We start from the raw sequence: 19385 nt of genomic DNA, 5'->3' as shown, positions 1-19385 counted from the left end.
ACACCATTTGTATCAGTAACTGCAACGCTGTAACTTTAAGCATTTCACACAACTAGTCAATAAGGATTTTTTTAAGGGTGGGAATGAGAACAGAAGAATAGGAAATACAAAAATGTCAGTTTCACACTTCTGTTAAAAATTTAAAAATCAAAGCTATTTTCTTCTGTGCATCAAAACCATACCACAGAATTGAAGCATGTTTTTTAGTTTTAATCCCATGACTCATCATCTACTGGATTGGGAGCTTGTGAAGAAGATGAAAATCCTGCTGCATTCAGAGTGCTCTTAGCCTGGTAATTCTTTAAAAAAAGGAAAGAAATATTAAGTTATGACAGTTTTAAAGTTATATTACCCAGACTGAGGGGAGGGACTCAAGATTTCCGGCTTATCTGCCCCAAATTAAAGAATTCATTCACTCTTATTTTTTAAATATTAGTTTTTAGTTGCCAATGAATGTTGTTTTATTTATTTATATGTAGTGCTGAGAATCAAACCCATGTTAGGCAAGTGCTCTACCATTGAGCCACAACCCCAGCCCCATTCACTCTTATTGGACAAAAAGGTCTATATTTAACTGTTACAGAAGTCTGAACTGCACAGAATAATTCAACAAGACAATTTTTTAAGTCACTAGGTTTTGGCAAGTGGAAAAACTTCCTGTGTTACACTTTAGCAAATCAACAAATATTTAATTTGCATGTTCATATTTTTTGTATACAGATATGCTGCATAAAAACTGACCTATCAGAAAGGCATGCAGCCTCATGGCTCCAACATTTTTTCTTAATAATGTACTCAAAATTCTGAAATTAAAGAATTCTGTAGAAAGTTCAGGAAATCCCAAATTATAATTTAAAATGTCAGCAAACTGAGGAATGGAGGAAATTAGAATTTTAACTGAGAAAGTTAATTCTTCACCTTTAAAACCCAAAATATGTATGTACATAAACTTTTAAAGAAACAAAGTTGCTGCCACTTAGGCATGAAAATAATGGTTTAGATCAATTACTGATTATATTAACTTAATAATAGCAAGCATATTTTCAAAGAGCAACTATAAGCCAATTTCTGAATTATTCCCTTTAACTAACCTTTCTAGTATCAACTGATGCAAATACATTTCCTCTTGTACTACCACTGAAGCCAGGAACATATGTACTAAAGGCAATTTCTTCCAACCATGCAGGTACATCCTGTTGAGCCTTTAAAAAAAATATTATATGCAACATAAAGTCTCAAAGATTGGTGAAGTCTATTTTTTGTACATATGCATAAAATATCTCAAAAATAAAATAAGAACATTTTCCATTCAGTTTTATAATTTTAAAACTTACATCTGATAGTACTTTCACTAGAGGCTGTGCTAAATGATTATCTGACTCAGGATCAAAAAAAGAAATAGCTCTTCCAGTATTCCCACAACGCCCAGTGCGCCCAATTCGATGAACATATTCATCAATGGTAGAAGGAAGATCAAAATTGATAACATGTTGAACATTTTCAATATCAAGCCCTCTGGCAGCTACTGAAGTAGCAACAAGAACAGGGCACTTTCCACAGCGAAAATCTCCAAGAGCTTGCTCTCTCTCTCTCTGTTCCCGATCACTTGAAAGAAAAGGAAGCTTGTATTAGTACAGCTTTTAAGAAAATAAAATTCAACATATAATTTTTAAAAAATAATTAAAATGTCAGCATTTAATGTATTCTTCCTACATAGGAAGGTATTATACTAATTCCTTTCAATCCACCAATTTTATTTTCTCCTCACAATAATACCTTGAATTGGAACAATTATTCCATTTGCAGATGGGGGTAACAGCTAATACACAGGGCCAGAATACAAGCTCAAGTACAACAAAAGTCAAATCATACCTAGTAATAATCTCTATGCTTTCTAGTTCTGCTAAAAATTATACAACTACTTGGTTAGAATGCTTGCTCAATAAACTAAAAAATTAAACTAATTTCAGAATTGTACATATTCAGTGATTAATACTTTAGATCTATTAGTAAAACATCAATAAGGTTGTGGTGATATGACTTTTTTTTTTTTGATGGTACTAGGCCTCCCACATGCTCACCAAGTGCTTACCACTCAGTGAATTCTATCCCCAGCCCCTGATATGACATTTTTAAGCACTCCAATTAAAACAAAAGAAAGCCTGAAACCAGAAAGATTTAGCAAAGGAAAAATGTAGACATAAGACCAAGAGATCTTTAAATGAAATCTCTTGAGAAGTTCTCACTCCTCATGATGAGGAACCTAAGGCATACCTTTTACCTGCTCATTCCCACCAGTTAGTTCCTAAGAAAACTAAGAATGGAGATGAAGAATAATAATTTAGCCCTCTTGGGTATACCACACTTTCCTGTGCACCGAGGGGAAATAAATGGGGGATAACAGTGTATACCTTAAGACAATTCTGAATTCCAAACCTATTAATTCCTATTACGTCATGTTAGTTTGAGTCTTGCATCACTTGACAATGGGGACATATTCCAAGAATGTGTCATTAGGCTATTTTGGCGTTATACAAACATCATAAAGCGCACTTACACAAACTAAGATGACGACAATGCCACAAGGCAATATAATCTTAAGGAACCACTGTCACACGTGCAGTGTGTCATAGACCAAACTATTGTTGTATGACCCATGCCTGCATATATACTAATTTGCTCAAACAGAAGTGCATCTCCTCCTAGGAAATCATATTACTCACCCATGAATACTTGTAGTTGATATTTTTTCTTGACAAAGAAAAGTTGCAATAAAATCTGCTTTCTTCTTGGTTTCAACAAAAACCATAGTTCTTTCATCACCTACAAAAATAACAAAATTATTAACATTCAAACTACAAAATTAAAAACAAGAAAAAAAGGCGCATGTTTGAACAGGAAACTTGTTTCATCAACCCAAAGTACCAGCACCCAGATCCAGGTCTGGTACTTGAGAGGAGTCAAATGTTTCTTGAATGGATGAATGTCAAAAAGACAAGTTCTCCCAGTTTAGGGATTTAAAAAATTACCTTGCCTTTTCTCTTCCCAGGCCAACTCAGGAAATACAGATTTAGGAACTAATAACTTCCTGCCAACTTCTAGTAGTTTAAAATTTGCCTCTGTCCATTTTCCCAAAATATCTCATATATTTAAAAAGTTAAATGACAGCCTTTCCCAAGATCTTAACTCATTAATAAATATTTACTTGTTAGCTTAAAGTATTTAACTGATAGAAATTCAAGTATGGGGCAGATTTTCCACACAGTCAATATCCCTATATGTTGAGAAGATGATAATTTATACCTTTAATGGAAGGAAGAATTTATTGTTGCTCATACCCTCTTCCTCTCATTTACCCCATCAGCTCACTGCATTCACTCATTTATTCAACACTTAGTGCCAATTAGATGTCTATCACTATTCTAAGTGTTAGTAATACAGAAATAAAGCTCCTGCTCTTACTAGGGGGAGGCAAAACATATTAAATCTTGAAAAGAATCACCAGAATCAAGATGCAAAGATTACTTCAGATAGAGTAATTAGGTGATATCTGAGTAAAGACATAAAGATTGGTGAGCTAGGGGCTGGGGATGTGGCTCAAGCGGTAGCGTGCTTGCCTGGCATGCATGTGGCCCGGGTTCGATCCTCAGCACCACATACAAAGATGTTGTGATTGCGGATAACTAAAAAATAAATATTAAAATTAAAATTCTCTCTCTCTCTCTCTCTCTCTCTCTCTCTCTCTCTGTCTCTCTTTAAAAAAAAAAAAAAAGATTGGTGAGCTATGCAAATACCTGAGGAAAGAGCATTACATGGTAGAGGGGAGAACAGGTATAAAAGGCTCTGAAATAGTGTTCTCAGGCTCAAAACAAAACAAAAAGAGACCCTCATATGGCCTGCCCATTCTAGGCAAAGGGAATAGTTAAAGTACAAAGGCAATGAGACAGAAGTATGCCTAGTATATGTAAGGAATACTAATGGACAAAACATGGCTTACGGTGCCCAAAGGAAACTAGGAGATAAACTCAAGAGAAGTAATGGAGGCCATCATACAAGGGCCTTGAAGGCCAATGAAAGAACATTTTTACTCTGAGAAAGGAAGCTGCTGGGTTTTGAATAGAAGTAACACTTTTAACTGAGAAGTTAATAGGTTCTAGATATATTTTGACAGTAGAACCAACAGGATTTTGATAACAGATTAGATATGTAATTAAAGAAATAAATCAAGATAAGGATGTTGATTCATAATGGGGTTGGGGTGTATGGAGCATGGGAGGATTAAACAAACTCTAGATAGGACAAAGAGGTGGGAGTGGAAGGGGGGACTCAGGGGTAGGAAAGATAGTGGAATGAGATGCACATCATTATCCTAAGTACGTGTATGAAGACACAAATGGTATGACTCTACTTTGTATACAACTGGAGATATGAAAATTTGTGCTCTACACATGTAATATGAATTGTAATGTATTCTGCTGTCACATAACAAATTAGAATAAAAAAAATTTAAAAAAAAAGGAAAAAAAGAGATAAATCAAGGATGATTCCAAGAATTTGTGCCTGAACAACTGGAAGAATGGAACTAACATTTAAGTGATGTGACAAGAGTGCAAGTTATTTAAAAAAAAGGGTTTGGAGGCTAATACTCAGATATCTATTAAACAACCAAGCAGACAAATGACAAAGGCAACTTGTTCCCACAGTAGTAAGTTAAATCTTTGGGACACAGTTATTTTATATTTGTTTAACATTTTTTATGTTTTATCAAAAATTATCTTTCAATAGTTTTGGAGGTCATCCCACAAGATGCTTAGTGCCAAACTGATTCACATGACAGAGCAAGGTACATATAGCACTGGTGTGCACCCTTTCTTGCTTCCCACTGTCAATCTCAAATGGCAATAAATAAAATAAATAAAACTCTGATGATTCCATTTCTCTAGTTTTTTTCCTCTTTACTAATTTTGTATTTGTTCTAGTTTAGAAAATAAGCTATTTTCCATTAGTGGCAGCAATGATTACATAGTTTTATGAGACCATCTGGTGATCTCTAACTATTTTCTGTGAGGTAAAAAATACAGAAGATCCATTTTGTAAGTCTACTTCTTTAGTTGTCTATTGTGAGGTATAGCAATTAAAAAATCTAAAAATTATTCTCACTTTGGCAAGCTAGATTATAATTTTTTTGTATTTCTGTTAATTCTTGACATATGACTGAAGTAGTAAAACTAAAGCTATAAGTATTTTATGTATTTGTAATTCAAAAGGGCTTTATATCACTTTGAAATCATCTCAATATCCTATAATAGTATTAATAACTTAAGAAATTATAAAGTCTCAAAGAAGCTCCATTTTGATTGGTTTATAGATATGAATGAAATTTAAAAAATGTTACCAGAAAATAAAGAATATTAATATTCCCAGAAAATAAAGAAACTGAACTTGTAATATACTAATTGTATTAAACTTTTGAAAAAAAACTTATTATGGAAAATATTAGATATTTAAACACTATATATACATATACATATATACATACATACACACATACACACACACACACACACACACACACACACACTTTTTTGGAGGGGGGCAGTGCTTGGAATTGAACCCACAGCCTTAATCATGATAGACAAGTGCTCTACCACCAAGCCATATCCCTAGTCCTAAATCAAAAAACATTAAAGAATCCATGTTGACATAACCCTTTAATAAATAAGACTATTTTAATAACTTGGGTTTTTAAAAAAACACTATTTTTTTCCTCCTGTTAAACCATATTAGGTATCAAACAAACATTTTAAGTCTATTTGAATTTGATTTTCCTTTCATATACAGGTCTACCAGTCAAACTAAAATTACTCCTCCATAATGTTTAGAAATACAAACATGTAAGTTGGGTACGTGGTGCCTCTAATACCAGAGGAAGCTAACACAAAAGGATCACAAGTTTGAGGTCAACCTGGGAAACTTAGAGAGACCTAGTCTCAAAATTTTAAAAAAGGCTGAGGTAGAACACCACTGGGTTTAATTTCCAGTATCATCCACCCCCCAAAAAGAAGCCTAAACATGTAAATTTGCATTAAATATTCAACAGTATTTACATTTTGAAAAACATCATTTTGAAGATGATTTTCAAAATTTTGAGGTTACTTAAAATAAGAGACATGCTTACATTTGACATCTGATATCTCTCAATATTGCACCCTGTCCCCAGGGTAAAATAGATAATATTTTGGTTAAAAATATAAGTGGTCAGAGCTGTACTAGAAATAATAGTGATAGAAAAATATAAACTATGTGTGCTTTTTTTTTAAGGGGGGGGGAGTGTTTTCCTAAGACTGGGGTTATGGGTTCAGCGGTAGAGCGCTTGCCTAGCACACGTGAAGCCCTGGGTTCGATCCTTAGCACCATATACAAATAAGTAAATAAAATAAAGGTATTGTGTCCAACTACAACTAAAAAATATTTTTTATAAGTGTTTTTCCTAAAGTGGTAACTATCAAACATTTTGGTCTATGTCTCCATGTTTAATGTTTAACTCATAAAACACTCTTGAGAATCCCAAAGAGTTTTTATCATATGAGTTACAATGCTTGGTATTTACCATATTAAAAATAAAATCCAAGGAAAAGTTTAAATATTTATTTGAACACACTGAATGTTAAATAATTTTTAGTATAACTATGAAAATTATTTTTACCTTGCAGACCCCTTTAAAGGATCTTAGGAAACCTAGGGAAGACTTGCTTTGTTCTAAAGTGTTACATTCTAGAATACTAAAAAGTACAATAAAAGACAAAATTTGGAAACTGAATTTTCTTTGTTTTGATTTATAATACTTGAGTCTAAAAAGAGCTATGAAATGATAAAAATTTAGCAAAATTCATTCAATTTGGATGGAATTACTTCTTTGATTTATTGTTCATCACCTTATAATATGAAAGGTTATTCTTTACTTTCCTTGTAATCAGCCTGGACAGTAGAGATTGTTGACTTTATTATGTCTTTTGATTAAAGAGAGGAAAAGACCCCTACTTATGAAATAGTTGGGGTTCTTTACAACCATGTTGTTAACTTCTATGTATATTTCTAAATGCCTTATTGTCATTTCAATTAAACTGGTAGCCAAAAATTGTTTCTCAAACACCCATGGATCCTACACTAATTGAATGTTCAACTCTTCTCTGAAAACTCTTTTTTAAGAGCAGAATGTAAATTTATAAAAAAGAAATCTACCTTTAAAATTTCTGAAAGCCCATGCAAAAGACTTATTATTTCCACCTTATAAAAGAAGGAGTGCTTGAAATAATGATACGTCTGATACATTACTATTGTATGAGTTGTGTGATAAGAGTTGTCAAATCAGAAGAGACACAAAGCTTCTCTAAATTTTAAATAGTATAAGTAAAATGTTTATTTCAAAAGTATATACTTCACAGGAATTCCCTAGAAATTTGTAAATTCCCTCACTGTCTTTAATATGTTTTTAACCTTCAGAAGAAATCACTCATCAAAACTCTTAACAAATATAGGAAAACTTCATAGAATTATTTGCTAAGAGTCCTGATACAACAATACAGTAATGACATTCACAATTTCACTTATTATTCAAAATATTTATTTATCTACAAACTTCTTTCCTAATTTGAATTTATCATCTTCTAGGACAATGTTCTCAACTAGGAATGTAGATGAGGCTTACACATGGAATTTTGAGAAAACAAATGTCTGAACCCTACAGTTAACTGAATCTATTCTGGTCATAAAAATTATGTCTAATCATTTTCATTAATGATTTTTTGCAGTATTGCACAATAAACTTAAGGCCTTGCACATGTTAGGCAGAGCTCTAGTACTCTACCACTGAGCCATCTTCCAGCCTGATTTACTTCTAATTCTGAATCATAAAATCTTTTACAAAAGAGTTTTAGAGGAAGAGGAAATACACTTACTAGAAGTTATGCCAAACATTATAATGATTTTTAAAAATTAGTCATTTTTTAAAAATCAGTATCATAACAAAAAATATCAACATAAGATACCTATGTTTCGTAGAATTTCGACAAGTTTTTCTCTTTTTGAGTACTGGCCAACTTGGAGAATGGTCTGCTGAACATCTCTACATGCTCCACCCACTTGTCCAACAGCAACAAACAAATAATTCGACTTTAAAAACTCCCCAGCCAACCTTGAAAGACAAAAGATTATTCCTTAGCTTACTTATACTCCTCCATTCACGCTCATATTTGCTGAAGTCCTGAAAGTGTTACTTCCATATTTACTAAACAGCAGACGATAACAGTGATAAGGTGGCTTTTTATGTCATCCAAGTACTATTTTCAAAGATCAGGACACAATGTTAAGATTTTGCAAAAATATATAATTACTAGCAAATAAGTTTGTATCAAATTATGGATATAATAATTTCCAATGGATTTGGAAGTAGTCCATATAAAACTACATAAAATGTGTACAGAAAAATTAAAACTGAGAACTAAAACATAATTTAACAAGCAGAAATTTTATAATTAAAAATTGAAAATTAAAAAAAACTAAGATAGTCTTCCCTTGTTATTTCTTATGTACATCATTGCTAGGAATTGTTTTCTGATAATAGTACCTGTTAAACTACTGTGCTTCAAATAAATGAGTATGAGCAAACCAGATCACAGATCAGTGCTTTTTATGTTACTACACACACACACACACACACACACACACACACACACAGAGAGAGAGAGAAAGAGCGAGAGAAAAAATGATAAAATTTGTATTGCACAGTTGAGCAGGAAAAAAAATATGATGAGGTAAGAGGCATAGGGGCTGGGCAGGACTAGACTATGTGAGCCTGCTCCAAAGATTGAGAGGATCAATATCCTGACACACAGTAATTCACTATTAACAGAAAACTGAGGTCTGTTTTGAATCATCCATACATATGACTGGTATAGGAGCACTGCCAATTAGAAAACTTGAGTTTTTAGAAATAAATGGGAAACCTAAGTTTATCTTCAGTTCTCTTCTCTCCTATATAGAAGTTCCTTACTTTCTAGATGTCTCCTAGAATGCCATGAATATAGCTCAAACTCAGCATATCCAGAATCTTAATAAACCATTGCCTCTTCTTTCTTCTTACCTGCTCTCTTACCACAAAATCAAAACTTCTTTAAGAGTCAAGCACCACTCTCATGCAGGCACAAAACCTTAAACCATTTGAAATTCTTTGTCCATAATTCTTTCATTTACTAAAACATTTACTGACTGCCCTACAGCAGGTATATATAGTAGAAAGTACTAGGAACACACAGATGAATATAATGATGTTTGTCTCTGAGGTGCTTGCATCAAGTAGAATAAATGTATTAAAAATCATTATAATTCAACATTAGAATAGTTAACATTTACTGAACAATTAATTTCAAGAAATGTATACAAAGTGTTTTTCACAAGATGTACTGGCAGGAAATGAATGAAGCAAGCACTATTTAGAAGACTCATTAAAAAGTCTTTGAAGCTTGACCTAATGAAGCAGTAAGCAAGACTGTGGAACTGAGAAAGACCTAAATTAAGGTGGGAAATAAAAAGGAAACTAATAGACTTGAACAATTTTAGAGAACTATCAAGTAAATTTTGAAGGACAGAGTTAAAAGAAGGTGAGGAGGAAATTACCACAATTTAAAGGATTACGGCTTCAAAAAATCAAGATGCCATCAATCCCAATAAAGAAAACTGGAAAGATGGAGTTAAAGAAAAAAAATAGGTTCAACTTTGAACATCAACACAAGTTAACTAGCAATTCATGTGAGAGAAAAATCACTTTCAAAGAATTAAATCTTAAAGTCTGGAGCTCAGAATAGAGATCATGGATATTGGGAATAGCTCTTGAGAGTTACAGTTAGAAGTAGAAGCCAAGAGAATGGATACTACAAGGGTTCAGAGAATATTCAAATGAGAAAAAGATCTTAGGCAGAATAATGGGGAACCAGTAACATTTAAGAAAAGACAGTAAAGTAATGGAAGACTCAGAAAACAAAGAATATAGAAAACTCAAAGTCAAGGAATCTTATTTTGTTTATCAGGGATAATAATCAAATATGGCTCATAAAATATCAACAAGTAGTACACATTAGTCATTGTGGGTATAGCCAATATCCTAATATTTCCTATTTTACAGGAAATTTAAAAAGCAGCAGCAGGAATATTACCTGGTAATTAGGTAGACAACAATCTACTTAATATTATAAGCTGATGGTAGGAATCAGATACCCTATTTCAGATGTAAGATACAATTCCATCATTAATAAATTATTTATGTGCCACTAAGAAACAAAATCCTGCCAACTGACCCAGAGCTTTATGATTTAGATTTTTTAAGCTTTCTAATTTTACATGAAGATTTTTTTATCATGTAATAAGTAAAACAAATAGTTAAGCATGACTATCCAAAGGCTTGTGAAGTGTTTGATACACTAGGATGGGATCCCACATAACATTCTCTCAGATCAGATGGCCAACTTTACAGGAAAGAAGAAGTAGGCCTATAACATTAGGATCCACAGGTCATATTATATACTGCATCACCTAGAAGCTGCCAGGCTGAGAAAACACTGAAATTATCTAGAAAGAACAGCTCACTGGTGATCTTGAAAGAATTTTTTTTTTTTTAAGAGAGGGCCTCATCTAACAGGACACAGTAACCTCTGAACCAAAGATCTTCATGTGGCTTGAGTCTAGGAACCAAGTTATGCAAGCAAGATCTATCATCATTCCCACAATGATCCACGTAAGAAATCTGTGCTTTCCATCCTTTCTTTTTTTTTTCCCATCCTTCTTTCTAATCAAGGTTCTGCAGGAATACAGCTCTTGGTTCCCAAAGAGAATAGTTCCTAGAGAAAACAGCAAGGGTCCTCCTGCTTTTGCATGGATACTTTAGGTTCCCTGTTCCAAGCAAGGGATGAACTCGTAGCTGGTAAGAAGAGTTGCCATCCTAGCAGGAATGTGTCACCCTAATCTCTGAAGTCATCAGACCACATGGTATATGGCATAATTCTCAAACACTATCAATAACTCATGTCTGAAATGTCCAAAGGCCCAATTCCATTTAGATTTGAAAATAAAGTACAATAAGAATAACTTCATTTACTAAGAACTCATTAAATCCTATCTAGGTGCTATGCAGTAGCAGCAGCAACAACATCACACACACACTCTCTCACACACACACACTCCATACATTCAATAGAATATGATTCTAAAGCAGAATCAGGAATAAAGGTAAGTAACAATGAAAAAAATGTAGGAAACTTTCTAGGAATACATTTACTTTTTAAACTACCTGTGTAAAATCTTAAAGAAAAATCTCTAAAAATGGTATTCACAATGCTTCTATTTCCATAGGATATCTGTATATATACAAATTCTTTAAAGAATCTGTAAAATAATGGAAGACTCAGAAAACAAATAAAAACTTACCTTTGAATTTCTTCTGGAAAAGTTGCACTAAATAAAAGGGTTTGACGTTGTTCCTTTGATGGCATTCCTGGGCAAGAAATTAACTTCTTCATTTCTGGTCCAAAACCCATATCCAACATGCGATCAGCTTCATCCAAAACTAAATACTTGACTTGTTTGAGGCCAATCTTTAAGGATATTTTCAAGGGTAAGAACAGAAAATTCATAGTAGTTTATATTAAACCAAAACATCTCTATCAATAAGAGGACTTTCTACAATTACTTGAAAGTTCTATTATCTGTATTAACATGTTAGCCACTAGCTATATATAGCTATTAAGCAATTGAAACATGACTATTGTGACTGCAAGACTGAATTTTAATCATTTAAAAATGCAAATAGTCAAATGTGGCTTAATGATTACTTGTACTGGACAGCACAGATGTAGACCGAATTATCTAATAAAGACTCCTTAATGTAATAAAAGTCTAACACAACATATATAAATATCTTCTAACTGCCAATCTTTTTCTAATCTCTTTAAAAATCCTTAATAAATTCTCCCTTCTCTAATCACTCAGGAACAAGTTGGAAACTTCTCTTATCTTTGCATAACAAGAACAATATTTATTGGTATAAATAGAATATATCTGCAAAAATACAAGTACTACTATGAAGACAATGAGGATCTAAGGTGGATTTTCTCTGGATACCTTTATGTATCCAACGAAAGATACTTTTATGCAGAAAGATAAGTTTTAAGTAACCCCTTTTGAGTAGAACTTAAAAAAATTAAGGTTCATTAAAGTGAATTTAAAGTGTTGATTGAGAGGCAATAATTTTGTATATGAATTTTGTATATGAATGCTAATATAAGTGAGTATATAGCCCCAAAACCTCTTCTTAAATTTTAGAAATAATCCTGGTTAATATGCACACATCCGTCAACAGGAAACAAAATGATTGAGGCCACAAAGGGTTTTTTCCCAGGAGAAAACATCTCTCATTAAATTATATATTAAACTAGATAAAACTGTTTCTTAAATTTTTCTCCCACTAAGGTTTATAAGATATGGATTCTGGAATCAGACCCATATTCTAACCCTATCACTTATTACAGCTGAGGGATCTAAAATAAATTATCTAATTTTACTGAGTTTGTTTACCCAAGCATAAACTGAAAAATACGCTGTTAAGATTATTTTGAGAACTATATGAGATTACATTCAAAGAATCTAGTGGAGCTTAACATATAAACAGTGCTCTAGTAAATATATCTTCCATTTACTTTCCTTTTCCCTAAAAAATGCTAGAAGTTTCACAACTTTGTTATCCTTCTAAGGCCTACCTTTTCTTTTTTAGTTATTAATTGATCTTTATTTTATTTATTTATGTGTGTGTGTGTGTGTATGCACACGCTAAGAACTGAACCCAGTGCTTACACTACAACAAGTGCTCTACCACTGAGCCACAACCCCAGACCTCGCCTACCTTTTCTTTACCTATGATATCCATCAGTCTTCCAGGAGTAGCACATAGTATATTACAGCCTTGTACAATTTGTCGAATTGAATGTCCCAACTGGGTTCCACCATATATAACAACAGCTCTTACACAAGTGCTAAAGACAAGAAAACCAAATGTCATTTTCTAGTTATTTGAAAATTAGATGCTTGTTTCTAATAACATGTTAATCAATTTCCATGAATGATAAAAGAATATACTCAATGACCTTAAAATTTTTAAATTCTGCTCAGGAAGAAGTTGAAAATAAATGACAAACAGAAAAAAAATTTTCAACTTATCTGACAAAGGGCTCATTAAAATAATGAAAAACACTATTACTCTGTTCCCTAAACATACTCTTACAAAAAAAAAAACCCAACAATCCAAAGACATTAACAAATGATTCATAAAACTACAGATAAGTTTGAAACATTTTCTAACAGTTCCAACATTATTTTGAAAAGGAAAATGAATGACTACTAACACAACATTTTCCCTTAGGTATGGTAATACCATGTTAGCCTAGGTACCAGCACTGATGGTAAATTAACACAACTTCTTACAATTTTAGTCTCTATTAAAGTTTGAAAATTTGTCCTTTGGCCCACTAAATCCAAATCTAGAAATTAACTGTACAGATATGTTCCCACAAATAGGTAGAGATGAATGTACAATAATATTCACTGCCACCATTATTTGTAGTATCAAAAGACTGAAAATTAAGTGTCTATAAAGACAAAGAAATAGTGCATTCTTTAAAAGGGCTATAGTTTTAGATTAAGAATTATCTCAAATATACATTGTGTTAAAGAAACAACCCAGATGGCAACAGTTTAATATGCTACTATTTATGGAGAGAACCTACCCCTACTCCCCTCCTGTACTAGAGATTTAACCCAGGGGTGCCACTAAGCCTACATCTCCAGTCCTTTGGGTTTTTATTTTGAGACAGGCTCTCACTAAGTTGTTTAGGGCCTCCTCAGTTGCCCAGACTGGCCCTCAACTTGTGATCCTCCTGTTTCATTCAGCCTCCCGAGCCATTAGAATTACAGGCATGCACCACACTGTGTGCAGCTACATCAGCTTTTTCCAAAAGATTATCAAGTTTTAAATTAAAGTGATTTTAATGATCACTACTTTCTTTTCTCATTTAAAATAAAACTTATACAAAATAAAAGACTAATGATTTCTATATAGAAAGCTCTAAAAAAAACACTAAAGAAAAATGTTCTTTCCAATAGATAACCTGTACATAATGGATAATTCACAAAGAAAAAAATTATTAAACATTTAAAAAAATTTTCAATCTGAGAATAATCAAATAAATGGAAAAAATGAAGATACCTATAATAGTTTTAATACATACACAAATTCTTCAAAATTCCTTCCTGACCCCTTAAGTATGAGTAAGGTTGGCATCATGGGTGTGCAACCAATGTAGTCACAAAAGATCCCAAACTCAAAAGAGCCCTGTGCTTGGTTCCCAAATTCAAAAGAGCTCTGTGCTTGGTTTAATGTTCTGCTGTTATTATTTTGAAATGTGTAATAACTAGAGAACAAAATGCCATGCCCTTTCATTTTATTGGTTCTGGTAAATTATATAACCAGTCCTGAGACTTGGTGTCATGCTCCTTATAACAGACGACAACATAATGACATGTGTGAGGCTCCTGAGACTGTTCCATGAAACCACTGCAGCCTCCTCCTTGTTCTCTTGTTAATCTCTCAATCCAGGAGAAGCCAGCTGCCATTCCTCAAGAAAATGAAGTAGCCTTATGGAAATGGTCCAGTCAAGTCTCTGGATTCCTGGCTGACACCCTGCCTGCAATCTCAAAAGATATTCCAAACCAGAAGGAGCAAAGCTCAATTCTTAACCCCTAAGAAGCTGTGACATAGTAAATGTTTATTGTTTTAAGAACTATATTTTGCCCGGCATGGTGGCACATGCCTGTAATCCCAGTAGCTGGGGAGGCTGAAGCAGGAGGATCACAAGTTCAAATCAGCCTCAGCAATGGTGAAGTGCTACGCAACTCTGAAACCCTATGTCTAAATAAAATACAAAATAGGGCTGGGGATGTGGCTCAGTGGTCAAGTGCCTGAGTCCAATCTCCAATATGCCCCTAAAAAAACTATTTTTTTTAAAGTAACTTGTTAGGCAGCAATAGATAATACAATAATAAATATTGGCAAAGGGTATAATGAAATTGGACTCTCATACACTTCTTAGAAGTGTACATTAGTGCAAGCTTTAAAGTAAGTTCACACTATGTTGTATTAAAATAGATGTAAATCTATTTCAAAGAGATACTTAAAACAGAAAAACTAGTTGGATATAGTGATACACGACCGTAGCCCCAGCTACTTGGGAGGCTAAGGCACAAGTTCATAGAAAACATAGCAAGACTTCATCTCATTAAAAAAAATTTTTTTACTTAAAATAAAAAACTTTATATAGCAAGATGTTTGTCATGATTTTACTTACAATAGCCCCAAGTTAAAAAGAAACTAAATGCTTCAAAATAATTAAAATGTATACATATGAAAATTTTAAAATCATTAAAAAATAGGTCTAATAATCCAAAAGTAGTTTTCCATATTATGGAATTATAAAGAATAATTATTCACCAAGTTTATTTTTAAATATGCATTAAAAGCTACCACAATAGACCAATATTTTCACTATTTTCTTATTTCCTGCATCTATTACTAATTTTAAATAGTTATGTTTCTTTTAAAAAATAAGAATTTCATAAGTAAAATTATAAAAAATATACTTCAATCAAGTGATGCTAAAAATTGCATGAGAATGCTATTACTGAATTCCTTCCAACAGTGAGAAAAAATTCTAAGTAAAATTATTTTTTGAATGACATTGTGGATTATACTTACCCAAAAGAAAATTTTCTGGCTTCCAAATAAATCTGGTTGATCAATTCTCGAGTTGGTGCTACAATGATACACTCTGGTTCCTGCAGTTCTTTAAAACGACTGGCAGTTATTCCATCACGCATCATATGAGCCAAAATGGGCAAGAGAAAAGCTGCCTAGAAGTTAAATTGCCTAATTTATAAACTTATAGTGCATCACTTTTGTCCCTACAAAAAGCTATTCCTCATGCCCTTGTAGCCATTAAGATTATTCTTCCATCTTGCTGTTAAATTAGGGATGAGATATGACAACAATGTCAACCAGTTAACATTCAGGTCTCTAGGCTCATATTATACAACATAAAATATTTGATAAAATTAATCATCACATCAAAATATTTTTCAATCTTTTAAGAAAATAAGCATACCCATATGTACACAGATCAACATTAATTTACTTATAAAGGGGAATGTAGGTATAATTTGATGCCAAATTCTTGCATTTAACAGTTATTCTAACAGTTATTACTCCTTTGGGGGAAGCAAAAAATTATCAGGAGGTCCATAGGCAGAGCAAAAATTTGAAAATTATCATTTGGATCATTACATACATTACCCTACTGAAAAGTTACACTGGACAAGAGAAATTGTGTGTTATAGTTTCTCATTTAAGCAAATAAGACTAAAATCTACCTCCAAAGCCATGTTTAAGTCACTCATCAGTTGCTATGTTATACAATGCTTCTATATTCCCTTCCATTCTGATGTGGAGATTGATTAAGACTAAAATGGTATGAACCAGGACTCTATAATCCTGGAAATAGTAATCTCATCTCATGACACCCAATTTAACAAATAAACCTTCCAGAGTAATCCTAAAATCAACTGATCTCATTTTATTTCTTTTAGAAATGACCTGAGGTCATTTATACTGTGGACCAAGTACAATGCATATAGTTGTTTCTCATTCTTTATCTTTTGACTCCAAGATTATATCAGATATCACAAATTATTTTCTGTCTCTCACAATGCTTTATACCTCTGGTGCCTTCACCTTCAATCCTTTTGTTTTAGATACTGGTAAGTACCAGAATGAGTTGAACACACTTAGAAATACATTAAGCACCCATGAAATGCAACACTACCTTAGAAATAATTCAAAACTCCTTTAGACGTATATAAAACCAGAAATCAGAAATGAAAACATGAATATTTATGATAGTTCACTGAAATTACCTATAAAACTTCTATTGAACAAAAGAGATTCAAGCTATTTCAGAAGAACCAAAGTTCAAAAAAAAATAAAGTTTGGATAAAAGGCAAAACACATTTAGGATAATGACTTACAGTCTTCCCAGACCCTGTCTGAGCACAAGCCATCAAATCTCGTCCTGCCAGTATAATAGGAATACTATATTTTTGCACAGGAGTTAGTTTAGTATAACCAGCTTTAGCAATGTTGTTATTCAATGTCTGACAAAGATTAGCTTCTTCAAAAGTCTAAAAAGAAAAAAGAAGCAATGAATTAATCCATATCATACATATGTCATTCGTAAACATATTCCATTTGAAGCAGTTTTCCATTTTTATTAATTCCACTTTTAATACTAAAGTTAACAATACGTCCCCACTCAAAAGTAGACATTCAGAGCCTATTTATTATTACTGAATAGCATTAGAAGCTTTACCCAAAAACAGTGGTTCTAAAAACTTTTTCTGCTCCCTTAAAAACCTGTGTGATATGAAAAACTAATCAGTAACAAGGGCTCATTATTACAATTAATAGAACATAGAGGCGACCCCAACTGTCTTTTAAAAAAAAAAACTCACTCCTCTAAGATAAACTTCTCTACACACTTAGTATGCAAAAATATTGAATCTCTAGAAAAAGTGTCCTTTTTAGCAAATTTTTAAAAATTCCCATTCTGATATGGAAATTTTTAAAATTTCCATGTCACTCTGTTTTGACATAGCAATTAATTCTACTGAAGATGATAGACATGGTTCTAAATTTCCAAAGACATTAAAAACTAAAAGTGAATTTTTGTATTATCAATTTAATAAATATAACACATAATTCTAAATCAAAGTTTGCTACATAAGAATACAGAAACAATACACTTACCAGAATTGCTGGTGGTGCATCATGTCCAGACACTTCTACAAGAATAGTATCATATTTGTCAAAGTTTATGCCTGTCTGATAATGTGCAAAGATGGAATCCTCATCTTCTGGTGGAGGAGGGGGTATGTAGGTCACTTTTGGGCCTAGAAATTCAAATAAAATGCAATTTATATTATACAGACTAAAAGAAAAAAAATTAAAGGAAACAGATAAAAATCAAGTTCAAATTACTGTAGAACTTCATACTGCTTATCACTAAAGTTTCCACTGTTAGAATTTTAAAAATTTGACTCTTTTAAACATTTTACATTTGTACAGATCACACAAATATCAATATACCTTGAATGTCACCACTTTCTCCTCCTTCAGCTTCTGACTTCCAAGAATCTTAAGGGATCAAATAAAAAGAGAGAAATACTTTAAAAAACTTGGAGATAAAAGAAATCTCACTATAAAATCAAATACTTTTTTTTTAAAGAGAGAGATAGAGAGAATTTTTTTTAATATTTATTTTTTAGTTCTTGGCGGACACAACATCTTTGTTTATATGTGGTGCTGAGGATCGAACATGGGCCGCATGCATGCCAGGCAAGCACGCTACCGCTTGAGCCACATCACCCAGCCCTAAAATCAAATACTTTATCTAAAATAACACTTACTCTTTCCAGAGCCTGTTATTACTTCTTCATTTAAACCTTTGTAACCACCTGTTAAAGAAATTAATAGTGACAACTGGTCAAGATGGAAAGCTATGAGCATCTTTACTTTCAGTGCTTGTCCACAAAAAGGACAAATTCTGAAAATGAACAGGTATCTATAAAGCCCCTTCTCACAAATATCACTAGAAACAATTAAGAGAAATAAAATATTAAGCACATGCCTGTAATACTAGCAGCTCCGAAGGCTGAGGCAGGAGGACCACAAGTTTAAAGCCACCTCATCAAAAGCAAGGTGCTAAGCAACTCATAAGACCCTCTCTCTAAATAAAATACAAAATAGGGCTGGGGGATGTGGCTCAGTGGCCAAGTGCCCTTGAGTTCAATCCCCAGTAATAATAACAAAAAAAAAAGTGAAATAAAATATTGGGGTTCAGTAATAAAGCACATTATACATTTTATGTTTCCTTAGTATTCAAGATGCTGATTTTAGGGGCTGGGGTTGTACCTCAGTGGTAGAGTGCTTGCCTAGCATGTGTGAGGCACTGGGTTCATTCTCAATACTGCATATAAATAAAGTTCCAATGACAACTAAAAAATATATTTTAAAAAATCGTGATTTTATTCAGATGAGACTATGCTACCTTGTGCTGTTTCTGGGTATGACTATAACAGTGTTTCTAGAATAAACTGGCATCTAAAGTGACACAGAGAAAGATTCTCCATTCAGCCAAAGTGGTCAGGCACCAAACAATTTGCAGAGGGCCCAGAAA

General features: G+C 32.9%; 1 protein-coding gene across 5 annotated transcripts in view; it reads right to left on the bottom strand.

The window, feature by feature from the left end:
- Positions 1–209: 209 nt before the first annotated feature.
- Ddx4 (DEAD-box helicase 4) overlaps positions 210–19385 on the bottom strand; it is a 51514-nt gene continuing 32338 nt past the window's right edge. For 3 of the 5 annotated variants that reach the window (XM_026385929.2, XM_026385932.2, XM_026385931.2), the window contains 12 exons: positions 18616–18663; positions 18296–18343; positions 17957–18099; positions 17179–17331; positions 15854–16008; positions 12950–13079; positions 11479–11645; positions 8049–8194; positions 2724–2823; positions 1335–1605; positions 1092–1202; positions 210–290 (listed from right to left, as the gene is read on the bottom strand). In XM_026385929.2, the coding sequence (XP_026241714.1) occupies positions 210–290; positions 1092–1202; positions 1335–1605; positions 2724–2823; positions 8049–8194; positions 11479–11645; positions 12950–13079; positions 15854–16008; positions 17179–17331; positions 17957–18099; positions 18296–18343; positions 18616–18663 (1553 nt within the window). Of the gene's footprint in view, positions 300–1091; positions 1203–1334; positions 1606–2723; positions 2824–8048; positions 8195–11478; positions 11646–12949; positions 13080–15853; positions 16009–17178; positions 17332–17956; positions 18100–18295; positions 18344–18615; positions 18664–19385 lie in introns of all 5 variants that reach the window. The other 2 variants (XM_026385930.2, XM_026385933.2) reach the window with 1 other exon arrangement.

The sequence above is a fragment of the Urocitellus parryii genome, chromosome 1, assembly GCF_045843805.1.
Source record: "Urocitellus parryii isolate mUroPar1 chromosome 1, mUroPar1.hap1, whole genome shotgun sequence".
Taxonomy (NCBI): Eukaryota; Metazoa; Chordata; class Mammalia; order Rodentia; family Sciuridae; genus Urocitellus; species Urocitellus parryii.
Note: the sequence above shows the minus strand (reverse complement) of the source record. Positions and strands in the feature narration are given on the sequence as shown.